Consider the following 15,116-nt stretch of genomic DNA (forward strand, 5'->3'; position numbering starts at 1 on the left):
GTAAAACCAATCTGTAGAAAATGTGTTAAGAGTGTTAAGAGTTAAACATGTTATTGTGAAGATTAGTTATATCCTTTTTTTTTTTTGTCTCCGGGTGAAACCGTATATGGGCTCTAAATCTGAAAATTGAATCTGAAAAAAATAAATAAAAAATAAATAAACAAAAGTTTGACCTTCAAAACCCCAACTTCCGAACTCTCGACGACGCGTTCCGAAAAGCCCGGTCCGGAAAAACCCGAAGTTTCCCGAGCGCGGTCCACGCTCTCTCCGTGTGTTCCTCTCCCCCCCGCCCGTCACTTATTCAACATGGCTGCCGTGTCTACTCTCTCAAGTCTCGCTCGGATCGGAGTCTGACTGGCTCTCCGCCTTACCCAGTGCCTCCGAAATACCACTGTTCATGATTGTGGCTCGGATGCAAACGCGTTTTGGGGGCCCTTACCTTGCGCCCTCGCCCGCATCCGCTGGAATAACCTTCACCAGTCCAGCCATACACTCCCACCATCGGGCCTTTTTCACCCCCAAAAACAACTCGGGCCATCATCAACAGTGTGCGATGCGATGGTCTGAGCGCGTGCATTAGCTTCCCCCCTTTTTATAAACGATGTGCGAAAACTGCGCCGAGCTGGTGGAGGTCCTAAATGAAAGTGAGTAAACAATATTTTTCATGCTAAGCTGTTTGCTAGTGGTCCACAGTGTTAGCACCTGCAAGCTTCACTTTAGCTCCCGGCTAGGCTAAAACGTAAACTTTACGTCTTTCACGCGACCGTTGGGTTTAAACGTGAATGCCGTTAGCTTGTTTTCGCAGTGTAAATCATTCGCGACAGAGTAAATTCGTGGGGGGGGAAAGGGAAACCTCGGGATGATTTGGACACTCGAATGCCATTTTGAGTTTGGGGCCCTGTGTCAAAAAAAAAAAAAAAAAAAAAAAAAAAAAAAAAAGCTACAACTTCCAATACGACCCAGAATTTTTTTTTTCGACGGAACCCTCGCTTTGAGATCTGACATCCGTGCAACCGGCAGAAACGCGTTGGTGAATTCGTGTTTTTGTGCGGGGGGGTGGGGGGGTTTGACGTGTGTTTTGGTGGACATGCTAAGTTGCTAGCCTCGCCGAAGCTAACCCACTTTGTTTGACGTGTTTGTCAGGTCAGTGATGTCCACTCCGCGGAGACCTATTGTTTTTTTTTGGGGGGGCCGTATTGTGTCAACGCAAGGCCCGCGAGCCTCTCGGAGACCCCGGGGTTTTCCGAAATACGACCGGTTTGCAAACGATTTCATTCAGTCAGAGCATATGGTGTTTTGTTTTGTTGTGCTGTTTTGAGGAGCAGAACAGCCGGGGGTTTGGTTATTGTTCGTGTCATTCATCAGATCACGTTTATTTGTTGAAATCGGGCAGGATTTTATTTATATGCATCTGTTTTTGTGATTTATGTCTGTGCTTGACCATCAGGGTGCAGCTTTACCCAGAGCCGTGGGAAGATGTTTTAGTTAGGGGGCGCTGAGGGACAAAATGTACCCCCCAAAATACTGTTTCTGTGCATAAATCCTGTTTATTAACCTCTTAACTCCCGCCTGAACCGAGAGCGTTTTCTCCAGTTCAGCTTTACCCAAATCCTGTAGGCCAGTGTAATGCCTCATTTGAAAGACCTACAAAACTAAATGGATCTTTTTCCTCACGTCAGATTTTTTTTCAGCACTTTTTTTGTTGGGCAGTCGTCTCATTTTTGTCAAATTTTCGTGACTTTTTTGTCACTTTTTCGTCATATTATTCAATTTTTTTTTGGCAAATTCTTATCACTTTTTCATCAATTTTTTCTCAATTTTTCGTCACATTTTTCTCACTTTTTTTGTCCAATTTTTGTCTATGTTGGTCATTTTTTTAGACATTTTTTGTCACTTTTTCGTAACATTTTTCAATTTTTTTGGTCAAATTCTTATCACTTTTTCATCCATTTTTTCTAAATTTTTCGTCAAATTTTTCTCACATTTTTGTCAAATTTGTGTGACTTTTTGTCAAATGTTTCGATTTTTTTTGTCCCTTTTTGTCCGTTTTTCGTCAAATTATTTACTTTTTTTTTGGTCAAATTCTTATCACTTTTTCGTCAATTTTTTCCTCAATTTTTCGTCAAATTTTTGTCAGTTTTTCGTCAATGTTTTCTCACTTTTGTCACATTTTCATCCTTGTTTTCGTCTCAGTTTTGTCGCTATTTTCACACCTTTTTTCCCAGAAGCTTTTGGATTGGGGTAAAGCTGGAGAAAATGTGCTCGGTTCAGGTGGGAGTTAAGGGGTTAATATTGTCTGCAGTTCCCAAACTATCCAACAGGGGGTGCTGCAGCGCCCTCAGCACCCTGGGTTCCCACGGCCTCGTTTGAAAGCCTACAAAACTCAATTCTTCCTCACACGTTTTCGCCACTTTTCTGTTATTCTTTGGTTGGTTTTATGTCACTTTGTCGTCATGTTTCTATCTGCGTTTTTTATCCTTGTTTTAGTCTAATTTTTCTCGCTATATTTACACATTTTTCAAGAAGCGTTTAGATTTGGGTTCAGGCGACCGTTTTCCCAGACTGAGATCTGTTCTTACCTGAGCTTAGACGAGTTCATGTGGACCTGTCTGGTCTTCACGCGTGTCCTCAGTCACGTAAGCACAGACGGCGTTAGCATTTAGCCTCTGCTCCTCTATAGCTCCAAACCAGGTGAAGATAGAAGCGACCGAGCTCTTCCACGTTTTCCCGATTTAACCCCTTAACTCCCGCCTGAACCGAGCACATTTTCTCCAGTTTGGCTTTACCCCAATCCAAAAGCTTTTGGAAAAAAGGTGTGACAATAGCAACAAAACTGAGACGAAAACAATGATGGAAATGTGAGAAAAAAGTGAGAAAACAGTGACGAAAAATTGATGAAAAAGTGGCAAAAATGTCACAAGAAATTTACAAAAAAATGGACGAAAAAATGTGACAAAAAATTACAAAAAAATGATTAAAAAAATTGACGAAAAAATGACAGAAATTTGACAAAAAATGACAAAAAATTAATTAAAAAATTGGACAAAAAAAATGACAAATGTGACAAAAAAATGACAGAAAATTGATAAAAAAAATTGGACAAAAATATGACAAAAAAATGACAAAAAATTGATGAAAAAATGTGACAAAAATTTTATTAAAAAATGTGACGAAAAAATGACAAAAAAGTTAAAAAAATGAGTTGAATACCCAACAAAAAAATGATGGAAAAAAAATCTGATGACGTGAGGGAAAAAGATCCTCTCGGTTCAGGCGGGAGTTAAGAGTTTAAATATGGTTACGTGAAGTGTTCCACTACAAAGTATAATTACACAAAATTAAACAATGTGGATTTTCTAAGCGGATAAAAGGGGGAACTATATTGTAAGGCGTAACAATACCAGGAGTACCGTGGCATCCGCACAATAAAGTGAAGATTTTACTGCAGGATTCGTTCTCACCGCAGAAATAAACGTCATGTAAATCAAACTTAATGCTACAACTGATGACTATCGGCTGCAAGAACCTTTTCCCTGAGTTTTCTGCTCGTGTGCCGCTTTCCTCTGTTTGTAAATGGTTCGTTCTGCTTCACCTGTTGAGCTGCGCAGTAGTGCCCCCAGTGGTTTCGCTCATGTACTGCGCTGTTGCTATGGCTCTGGACAGGAAACTCCGTGCGTCTCTGTATACGTTTAGACTGCCCAACAACACCGCTCAAATCGACCCACATTAGAACAAAAGTGTTTGGTTTTACCTGGACAGCGCCCTCTTCAGCATGAGTTTCCCCCTGACATTCAAAAGTATCCCCGGGGCACAGCCACGTGACTAAAAAACGGCCTCTTGAGGTTTGGTTTTTGCAGTCGAAACCTCGATTGCGATTCGATGGAGATAAACCTCGCGGCTCGAGAAGGAAGTCGTGTTACTTTTAGGCTGCCTAAGGACATATTCTTGCGGGTAGATGCTAGTTGGCTATTTTATGCTCACTACCGCCACCCCAGGTCTTATGCGTAACTGCAGCTTCTATATTAAGCTCGTGCATGACGGCGCTTCAGACCCGAGTTAACACCTTTCTGAGCGACAGTGCAGGATTTTAAAGGCTGTTGTGGTGAACAGGGCTCATTCTACACATCAGGACATGGCTGGAACATGTAGGGCAGGGGTAGGCAACGTCAGGCCCGGGGCCAAATCCGGCCCTTCTGCTAAGAACCTGTGGCCCTCAGGATGTTTTTTTATGATTTTGAAGATGATATGACACAAATGAAAGATCAGATGCCTGTGAATGCTCTAAAAATGTGTGAAGTACAGTCAATTCTTCATAAAATCTTCAAACAGAACCTGAATGATACATTTTTTCGATACCTGTACAAAAATCAGTTAGAAACAGAAAACGAAACAATAATGTTTTGGAAGATTTGCAAATTTACAATATCGGTTTCATCTCCAATGGCAAGAAATGTGTGAAAATGGGGAGTTATTTGGGGAAAATGTGGCTCAAAATAAGGAAAAATTGTGTGAAGAAATGGGACAAACATAAATGAGGAATAGATCGGGGACAGGGACGTGCACAGATAGAGCCCAGGTGGTGCTCAAGCACCTGCCCCCTCTGCCTTGTGCCCTTTAAGTGCCCTTCTCGTGACCTGTTTTTTTTTTCTCCCCCAATATTAAGTATTATTTATTTTATTGTTCTTAGATATTTGCCCTACTAAGCCAACATGTGCTGAAAATACAGTTTTAATGTTCAGCAACTTCAAATCGCACTTCCTCCTCTGCCTCTGAGCCGCGGCAGCGCTGATGCTTCTGATCATTAAAGGGCAGCTGTGCTGTCCCTGTGTTTCCCCTGTTTGAGAAGATGGTACAGCCCATCTCTGTGAGACGTGGGAGTAAAGTGAACTGAGTGAATTCGGTAAGTTTATGAACGAGCCAGCGCGACATGACGGGATTATTAAGGGGAAAGGAAACGAGAGGGCCCTCGGGGCGAGACTGTCAGCGCTGCGCGTGTTGAGACCGTCCGGACAAAGTCAGCGGTAACAAGTCAGTCACTTTAGCGGTTCTGTTTGTCGCTATAAAATGTTCTGAAAATGAGCTGTATTATTCAGACTAAGTCAGGGCTGAGCGTAGACCAGGGCCAGAGCAGTGGACTAAAATTGAAAAAAATCATTTTAGACTAAAACTCGATCAATATCAATATGCAGCCATAATGTGTTTTGTTTTTCTTGCTGTATAGCCTTATTGTTGGACCTTTTTATTTAAGTGAGTAGAGTTTGTTCATAAGGCACAAAGCCGGTGAAAGCGTCTGCAGTGGAGGCCACGATCTGCCCGAGGGCCGCTCAGATCTGAGCCGCAGATCTGAGCCGCAGATCTGCGGCTCAGATCTGCGGCTCGGATCTGTGCTGAGCGAGGCTTCCCCGGGTCACTCGTCTTCACCCCCGCGGCCCAGTCTCGCTCACAGTCTCGCTCACAGTCTCGCTCACAGATGGGGCTCGGCTGATGTGACCCCGAATGAAACAGAAAAGAGGATTAAAGAGGCCGGGGTCAAACGATGGAGATGAGTTTCTGTCGGGCATTACCTTCGAAGGGGATGACTCGAGCTGGATCAGGGCAGATGCAGAATAAGACTGGGAGACGAGATGGGTCAGTTCTGCAATTGAGCTGCTTCTTCTCAAAAAATAATCCATAATGCGCCTTTGCTGCAGTTATTACAAGGGCTCTATGGAACTGGTATTACTGGTATGGAAAAAGTGTCGTCTAGAACCAGAAAACGGAACAACAATGTTTGGAAGATCTGCGAATTTACAATAGAGATACAGACGGCATCTCGTCCTCGAAGGGGGCGTGGCCTCGCCGAGGGGGAAAATAAAATCTTTAGAGCAGTGTTTTTCAACCACTGTGCCGTGAGATATTGTCTGGTGTGTCTTGGGAAATTATCCAATCTCACCTAGTTTTTTGTGTTTTTAAACAAATGCATTATTATCCACAAATAATGCACCGTTTTCGAGTGTCTATGCCGTCTAGTGATCGGCAGAGTAACCATATTAAACTCTTCCATATCAGGCAGTTCATTTCTTTGAGACAAGAGAATGAGCGATGTATTGAGGCGTTGTGGCGAGTGAGACTATACAGTGTTCCTCGCCAAGACACTTTGAAGAGAACATGTTCTGCTGGCGGTGTCTCGTGATTATTTCAATGAAAAAATGTGCCTTGGCTCAACAAAGGTTGAAAAACCACAATTTTTCACTGTTTTTAGCCATTTTCCGGTGGAATATGAACTTATTTATCACATAAATAAAGTCAAGTGTAAATCGGGCCCATGTGGATATTTTCTCACAGCAGATTGTTCAGTAGAAGCGAAAAAACGGCAGTTGTAGCTAGCGCTAGCTAACCGTTAGCATTGACCCAATGCTAACATGTAGCATCATGTTAGCATTCTCCGTTATTCATGTATTTATGGGCTGTTGAACCACTTTGCTCCTCCCCATGTCTTTGTATCTTTAGTATAAAACTATATTCCTATTTCACCGTTTGTTAAAGTAGTTTTTGAATAATTAGAGAAAATTTAGATTTTTCTCAATTGTTTTCCCCCTTAACTGTTTTCAGACATGACCATATATGGGCGATTCCAGGGATGCCGTCTGTATCTATCGGGTTCATCTTCAATGTCAAGAAATGTGTGAAAAATAGGAGATAATTAGAAATTGGTGCAAAAAATGGAGGGAAAAGGGTGTAAAACACGAACATGATTGAACATGATTTTTTCCCCCGTGTCACTTCCTTTAATCATGTACCTGGACCAACAGCGTTTAACGTTTTTTTGTGCTACGACACAATATCTTTTAGAATAAGTGTTTCATTGGGGCTGCAGTGTTTGGGAAAAGTCCACATTAGTGATTTTTTCCTTTAACGTGTTTCAGTTGTGATTTGCTTTTTGTTTTCAATTGAAAGTTGAGTTCATGGTTCACATTATAAACAAATCTGTAGAGACTGTATATTAGAAGATCACCTGTGTATCTTTAAAGGGACTATACGGAGTTTAAGCATCACTTTCTACATATGCCAGTGTTGTACATCATATACACTGGGAAAATTTTAAATCTTGTCCGTCTTAAATGAGATAAATTACTTAAAATTCCTTGAATAAATTTGAGTCGGTTTGAACTAATCTAAGATCAGATAACAATGTTAATGCAAATAGAACAAATAGAAATCCCACTGGAAATAAGACAAATTAACTTTTACTGTAAAAATTATTTATTTTTCACTTGAAATTATACTAAATAATCTGAATCAAGAAAAAACTTGAACAAAATGTGCTTGTTCCACTGGCAAGAATAGGTTTTATCTGCTCTAAGGCCAAACCAAATCTACTCAAACTTTAGATTTAAAGTAGATAATCAAGTAGATTTAAGTCATTTCTTCCTTGATGAGTATTCTTCTAGGATTATGGTCTAAAAGGCTGCTCTGTTAAGACATTTTAAGGAATTGACAGTGTTTTTCACATTTCTAGAGCACTTATACAGGCATTTGATCTCTGATTTGGGGCATAATATTTCTCAAAATCATCTCCAGGGCCAGAGTTTGATGAAAGAAGGCCGGATTTGGCCCGCGGGCCTGACGTTGCCTCCCCCTGCACTACATGTTCCAGCCATGTCCTTAAGTGTAGAATGAGCTCAGACCTGTTCACCACAACTGCCTCTAAAATCCTGCACTGTCGCACAAAAAGGTGCTACTTCGGGTCCGAGCTTAATATAGAAGCTGCAGTTACATGTATGACCTGAGGTGGCAGTAGTGAGTATAAAATGACTAACTTGCATGTCGCCCCTTTAAACTACAGCGTTGCAGCTTTATAAGACCTCATGAAGAAAGGAGATTACTAGCTTCAATAATTGCAGGCTTTTTGATTAATAACCTTTCGAATGGCAGTTGCGATACTGTAGTGAATATTGTGGTGCGATATTGCTGAACAGTGACGGCGTCTGAAGCTCGGCGAGTCGTTTCCCGGTAACTTTTCTCCGTCCTCTGGAGCAGAAGGTCGACAGTGAGCGCCGCCGCGGGAGACGTTTTGCACATTGTGAACAGAAAGGCCGATTGTTTGATTTCTGTGTTGGAGAAACTTGAGCCCTTTTATAATCTCTGTAACTGGACACCGGCGTTTGACTGCGCGGCCTCGGCGGCGGCGGCGGCGGCGGCGCTTTGTGGAGCGTGACTTTACTGTACGGCTTTATGGCAACGGCTTCAACAGTTTGGCAGCGTTAAGATGGGACTATGTTTGGAGTTTAGAGATGCCCTTTTGCTTCTTTACCAAAGGTTTAATACAGGAGTGGGCAAGTTTTCTTTGTGGAGGGATGATTTTCTTTATTGTAAACAGACCGAGAGCCAAAGCCACTGATTATTTGCCCAAAGTAAAGCACAACACTGGAAAAATGACCATCTTAACCTCTTAACTCCCACCTGAACGGATACGATTTTCTCCAGTTTGGCTTTACCCTAATCAAAAAGCTTCTTGGGAAAAAAAAGCACCAAAACGGCCACAAAAATGAGATGAAAACAGGGATGTAAACGTGACAAAAATGTGACAAAAAAATCAACAAAAAATGACAAAAACTCAGCAAAAATGTGACCAAAATAAAACATAAAAACGGTGACACAACACGGCAACAACGTGAGGAAAAAGATCAGTTTTGTGGGTCTTAGCTTTCAAATGAGGTGTTACACAGGCCTATGTAATGGCCAAAGAGGACAGAATGCATTTGGTTCAGGCGGGCGGTAGGAGGTTTTAAATGAGATAAATGATTTAAAATTGCATTAATTAAAGTTCTTCTATGTTGAATTTGAGTCGGTTTGAACTAATCCAAGATACAAATGCTAAGACACAAAATTATCTGAATTAAGAGAACGACTACTAGAGGTTTTATCTTGTCTAAGACCAGACCAAATCTGTTCAAACCTTCAATCTGTTCAAACCCGCGGTGTGCATCACGTGACCGCGGTATGGCGGCCTACTCGTAACTCGAGTTACTTACATTGTAATGACTTATATATTACCGCATTTTTGTTATATGCAGTCATTTGTTATATTCCGTAGTTACTGTAAAAAATAGGGCTGCACAATATATCGCGAAAAATATCGTATCGCGATATTAGCTGATTCAATATCCGTACCGCGAGAAGCCACAATATATCGCCAACATCACCATAACCTTCATCTGACTGAGATCGACCCATTTTTTTTGCAAACTCAAACTCATGCATTGAAGTCACGTGTAAAAGTTCAGTTTTGGTTTAACATTTACTCGCTTTGTTAAATTCTACCCTTGTTTTGGTCCTGATTGGGTGTTTTTTAAGTCTTCTTTTGACACAATTTGCTGAAAAAAATTGTGTTTAGTGAAATATCGCAATAATATCGTGATCGCGATATTGCACAGCAGTATCGCATATCGCAAGTCACTTCAATATCGTGCAGCCCTAGTAAAAAAGTAGCAGTATATTTCTATAAAACTGGTTTCTTTTGTCATACGTTGCCTCGAACACTGAACTCAAATGATTGTGAGGGCCAGACATGAGGTTCACCTTAAAGGCCCTTAAACCGACTTCTTTGTGTTTGAAACAATGACAGTCACGTCCTCCAGCACTGGCGCCGTGGAACAGTGGGTTGTATTGTTCTATGATACAATGTAAAGTAGGGCTGTGCAATTAATCGAAATTCAATTACGATTTCGATTACAACAGTAAACGATTACAAAATTAGCATAATCATAATTATATATTTATTTTTCAATTTTTTTTTATTTTTCAATTTTTTTGGGGGGGATTTTTGTCTTTTTTTTTAAATGGATTTTTCATCACTTTTTTGCTGGATTTTTGTCTTTTTTCTGCTGGATTTTTGTCTTTTTTTTGCTGGATTTTTGTCACTTTTTTGCTGGATTTTTGTCATTTTTTTGATGGATTTTTGTCACTTTTTTGCTGGATTTTTGTCTTTTTTCTGCTGGATTTTTATCATTTTTTAAATTGATTTTTGGCATTTTTTTGATGGATTGTTGTCATTTTTTGATGGATTTTTGTCACTTTTTTGATGGATTTTTGTCATTTTTTTGATGGATTTTTGTCACTTTTTTGCTGGATTTTTGTCACTTTTTTGCTGGATTTTTGTCACTTTTTTGCTGGATTTTTGTCACTTTTTTGCTGGATTTTTGTCATTTTTTTGCTGGATTTTTGTAATTTTTTTGGATGGATTTTTGTCACTTTTTTGCTGGATTTTTGTCATTTTTTTGCTGGATTTTTGTCATTTTTTTGGATGGATTTTTGTCACTTTTTTGCTGGATTTTTGTCATTTTTTTGCTGGATTTTTGTAATTTTTTTGGATGGATTTTTGTCACTTTTTTGATGGATTTTTGTCATTTTTTTGCTGGATTTTTGTCATTTTTTTGGATGGATTTTTGTCACTTTTTTGCTGGATTTTTGTCACTTTTTTGCTGGATTTTTGTCACTTTTTTGCTGGATTTTTGTCACTTTTTTGATGAATTTTTGTCACTTTTTTGATGGATTTTTTTAAAGGCAACAAATAATCGTTTGAATAATCGTGATTTCAATTATGACAAAAATAATCGTGATTGTTATTTTTTCAATAATCGAGCAGCCCTAATGTAAAGTAACATTAGTTCCCCAAAAAAGAGCTCTAGGGCTGCACAAGTATTAATAAAGCTTAAAATCGCACAAATATCCAGTGTTAGTCATGTTTCAGTCGTGATTTAGCATTTTTAAAGTTTTGTTTAGACACAATGATCGTGATAAAAGTCCTGGTTGTAAATGTGCTTGTGTCCTCAGTTTCAGACGCAGACAGCAGTGAAGGAGGATTCCAGTTGAAGAAGGAACATGCTCTGCGAGTTCTGGGCTACATCAACTCCTGGACTCAGAGGCAAGTGCTCCACATGTTGGGGTTAAAGTTAGTGGTGAAAGCAGTGGTTTTATCAGGGTCTCCGCGGGGTCTTAAAAAGTCTAAAATTCGTCCTATTTGGTCTTAAATCCATGGTAAAAATGAACGTTCAACGACCTAATTATTTGCGCACAGTTTAGTTTAAAAAGTCGACAGATAAAGTCCCAGAAGCAGCGATGAGGAGCCGCCGGTGCCTCAGGGTCCGAGAGGCCGAAGCGACACTGACGCACAAACAACGTAAACTCAGTGATAGTGGAGCGAGGCAGAAGAACTCTCCTTCAGAGCTTTATCCACCCAGAAAAACCACTGAAGTTTATTGTTTATTGTTTATTGATGGATCCCCATTAGTCTTTACCATATAATAGTAAAGACTGCTCTTCCTGGGGTACAAATACATCGTTAAAAATCCTTGAAAATCCCGTTCCTGAACACCACCAGAACATGCTAATGCAATATTACAATACACCTAAGCTGGGATATTGTTGTTCACTACATTATGTCCCATGATTTAGGACGTGTTGTTTTACCATTCTTTTAAAACAGCTTTTGAACAGTTGTTAAAGAATGAGGAGCTTGTTCCACAGAAGCATCGCTCTGCACAGAACAGTTCTCTTCAGAGCATCGGTCCTCGGCTGTGGACGTGTAAAAGCCTGACGAGTATTTAAACTGTGCCCAAAAAAAAGACAAAAATCCATAAAAAAAAAAAAAAAAATCCAGCATGAAAAAGACAAAAATCCATCAAAAAAGTGACAAAAATCCATAAAAAAAAGTGACAAAAATCCAGCAGAAAAAAGACAAAAATCCATCAAAAAAGTGACAAAAATCCAGCAAAAAAGTGACAAAAATCCAGCAGAAAAAAGACAAAAATCCATCAAAAAAGTGACAAAAATCCAGCAGAAAAAAAAAAAAAATCCATCAAAAAAGTGACAAAAATCCATCAAAAAAGTGACAAAAATCCAGCAGAAAAAAGACAAAAATCCATCAAAAAAGTGACAAAAATCCATCAAAAAAGTGACAAAAATCCATCAAAAAAGTGACAAAAATCCATCAAAAAAAGTGACAAAAATCCAGCAGAAAAAAAGACAAAAATCCATCAAAAAAGTGACAAAAATTTCACTGGTCGGCCGTAGTTGGGAGAACAGACCTAAGGGTTTTTGAGAACACTATAAGACTCCAGGCCACTCTTTCTTCTACTTTAAACCAGGACAGCCTCTCGTGCACTGACACTGGTCCTGAATGGGCATCAGTGCTGAAGTCAGCAGAGTTTAGGATCCAGAACATGAGCAAGGTGAAATATACGTCCAATATGAAACAACGTGGAGATAATCCTTCACTGTAAATATCAACTCAAGGTCATGAACGGCATCATTCACAATAAAGTTTGTCCAAATGTTGGGAAACACAAAGCGAACGCTCCTCTGTGAAAGTCCTGTTACTTTAGAAACATCAAAACATCTGACAAACAAGTTTAGGAAACAGAAAACCTGGACTAGATTCTGGCCTAATAATAATATCATTAAAATAATTATAAAGTTGTAAAGTTGACAGTGTTTTGTTCTGTGCAAACGAGTGGAAAAGCTGCTTTTATTTTTAGAAACAGTGAATGTTTAACCAGCTCAAGTCTTACAAAGCATTTTAAATACACAAACTAAATATCTGTTGTTTTCTTTCATTCACTTGATACTTGTGAATAATTATTCAATCTCAATATTCTTATTATGGGATGAGGTTGTTCAAACTTGAGTGGTTCTTAACCCGTTAACTCCCACCTGAACTGAGCACAGTTTCTCCAGTTTGGCTTTACCCCAGTCCAAAAGCTTCTGGAAAAAAGGTGGGAAAATAGCAACAAAACTGAGACGAAAACAATGATGGAAATGTGACAAAAAAGTGACGGAAAAACGACAAAAAATGGATAGAAAAATAACAAAAAAATGTGACAAAAAACGTTATAAAAATTAGTGACAAAAATGAAAAAAAAAATATGAAAAAATATGACAGAAAATTTACAAAAAAAATGAGAAAAAACGACAAAAACAAAAATTAAATTGACAAAAATTAGACCAAAAACGGAAAAAAAGACAAAAAAGTGGCAAAAAATGACAAAAGTTTGACAAAAAAAATTAACAAATATTTGACCAAAAAATGACGACAAATGACAAAAAAGTTACAAAAATGAGTTGAATACCCAACAAAAAAAATGATGGAAAAAAAATCTGATGACGTGAGGAAAAAGTTAAAATGCCTAATGTGAAAAATGAAGTTCTTACATTTGTTCATCCCACTGTGAAATCAGAAACAACAGTTGGATTTTTGTGACAGTGATTTTCTTTACAGTCCATTTATATATTGTTCAAAAACAGGTCTTATTTTTGAGATTTTGTGCTCTTAAAAAGGTCTTAAAAGGTCTTAAATTTGACTCTGCAGACCCTGTTTTAATATCGATGTTTCCCCCAGACAATGCCTGTGCTGCTTCAAAGAGTACAAACACTTGGAGGTGTTCAACCAGCTGGTTTACGCCCTGATCAACCTGGTGGTGGCCCAGATCAGCAGCCTCCGCGACCGGCTGTGCTCCTTCCACGGCGCCCCCGCTCCGCACGCCCCCGGCTGGGCCACGGGAGGCTCCGTGTCCCCCCCGCGGCCCTCCTCTCCGGGGGAGGACGAGCATGTCAACGTGGAGAGAGACTCGGCGGAGGAGGACGAGCCGAGCCCGCAGGAGAAAGGTACAGGAGCGGGGATTGGTTTATCGGAAATGTAAATGTTCGTTAGGGTAGCGCGAGTGCAATCAAACCCGGATCCAGGTCAGTTCCAGACTTTAAGTTTTACCCAAAATACATATCTGAAAAGACATGCACTTGGTTAAAGGGATGTTACAGGATGTTTGACATAGGGCCTCATTTCCTTCTTATCCAGAGTGTTGCTGATTTCTGGAGATATATATATATTTTTTATATTCATGCAGTTCTTATATTTGAAGAGTTTCGTGGCGCTAGGCTAGTGCTAGGCTAGCGCATGTCTATGGTATCAGCTAGCCTGCATTAAAAACAGTGTGACCCGCTCCACAGAGCACCTGAGTCACTTCTAACACCAGACTAACCATATAAATGTCTGTGTAAATTAAACCAGGCTTTAAAGTTAGGGATGCACCGATACCGATACCAGTATCGGGTATCGGGCCGATATCACATGCTTGTACTCATACTCGTACTCATTCATGAGGTCCCGATACCAGGAACCGATACCATTTGACGTGTGGCCAGCGCAGCTACGAGGCGCAGCTACGAGGCGCAGCTACGAGGCGCAGCTACGAGGCACAGCTACGAGGCGCAGTTCTCAGCTGAGGAGAGAAGAAGCAACAAACTGTAGAATAGTTTAGTGTAAACACAATAATCCACATAGAGCTGACTTTATTACAGACTGCGCTCTCTAAACCAGAGTCTGAGCTGGATTTAACCAGAGCTTAATGTTGTTAGTGCTGCAGCGTCTGCAGTGTTTACAACATACAGGCTAACGTTGCTAACTCGCTGCAGCGTCTGCAGTGTTTACAACATACAGGCTAACGATGCTAACTCGCGGCTAACAGTTTTGGCCATTCTGACGCCGTTTTAAGCCCAGGGGTTTATTCATCTGAAAAACTAACCCAGCGACTAAAAAGTCCTCAGAAAATCCAAAGTAAAGACATACAGCATGTTTATATTGAGGGAAAATGAGCAGCAGAACAATGAAAACGCTGTAGCTTCTCGCTAAGTTACTACAAACACACGAGAAAATCTACAGGAGCTGAAGTAAAGACGAAAAGAGACCATTTAAGTAACATCTCAATACTATTGTTAAATAAAAACACATAAATGAATAAAGCTCAGGCATTGGGAGCTTTAGGACATGGGCTTTTCTGTCTACGATGGACAGAGACATAAAAATAAAAAATTATATTGAAAGAAAATAAAATAAATAAATAAATGTCATCAGCACAATTCTAATATAACGGCTCTTAAATGTGTCGCCGACTTTACTTAAGGAAATGTACATGAGTAAATTAACTAATTACAAACCAATCTGCTGTGGAAAAAAGTAAGAATGTTGAAGAAAATGCCTTGTACTCGTATCGGTATTTGGTATCGGCGAGTACTTAAATCAAAGTACTCGTATCGGTTTTAGAAAAAGTGGTATCGGTGCATCCCAAGTTAAAGTTGTT

General features: G+C 39.8%; 1 protein-coding gene across 1 annotated transcript in view; it reads left to right on the plus strand.

The window, feature by feature from the left end:
* The first annotated feature begins 279 nt into the window (after positions 1–279).
* usp34 (ubiquitin specific peptidase 34) overlaps positions 280–15,116 on the plus strand; it is a 133,071-nt gene continuing 118,234 nt past the window's right edge. The window contains 3 exon segments of the mRNA XM_079553218.1: positions 280–644; positions 10,816–10,906; positions 13,379–13,644. Coding sequence (XP_079409344.1) covers positions 602–644; positions 10,816–10,906; positions 13,379–13,644 — 400 coding nt within the window. The 5' untranslated portion in view covers positions 280–601.

Source organism: Gobius niger (assembly GCF_951799975.1).
Source record: "Gobius niger genome assembly, chromosome: 3".
Classification (NCBI taxonomy): Eukaryota; Metazoa; Chordata; class Actinopteri; order Gobiiformes; family Gobiidae; genus Gobius; species Gobius niger.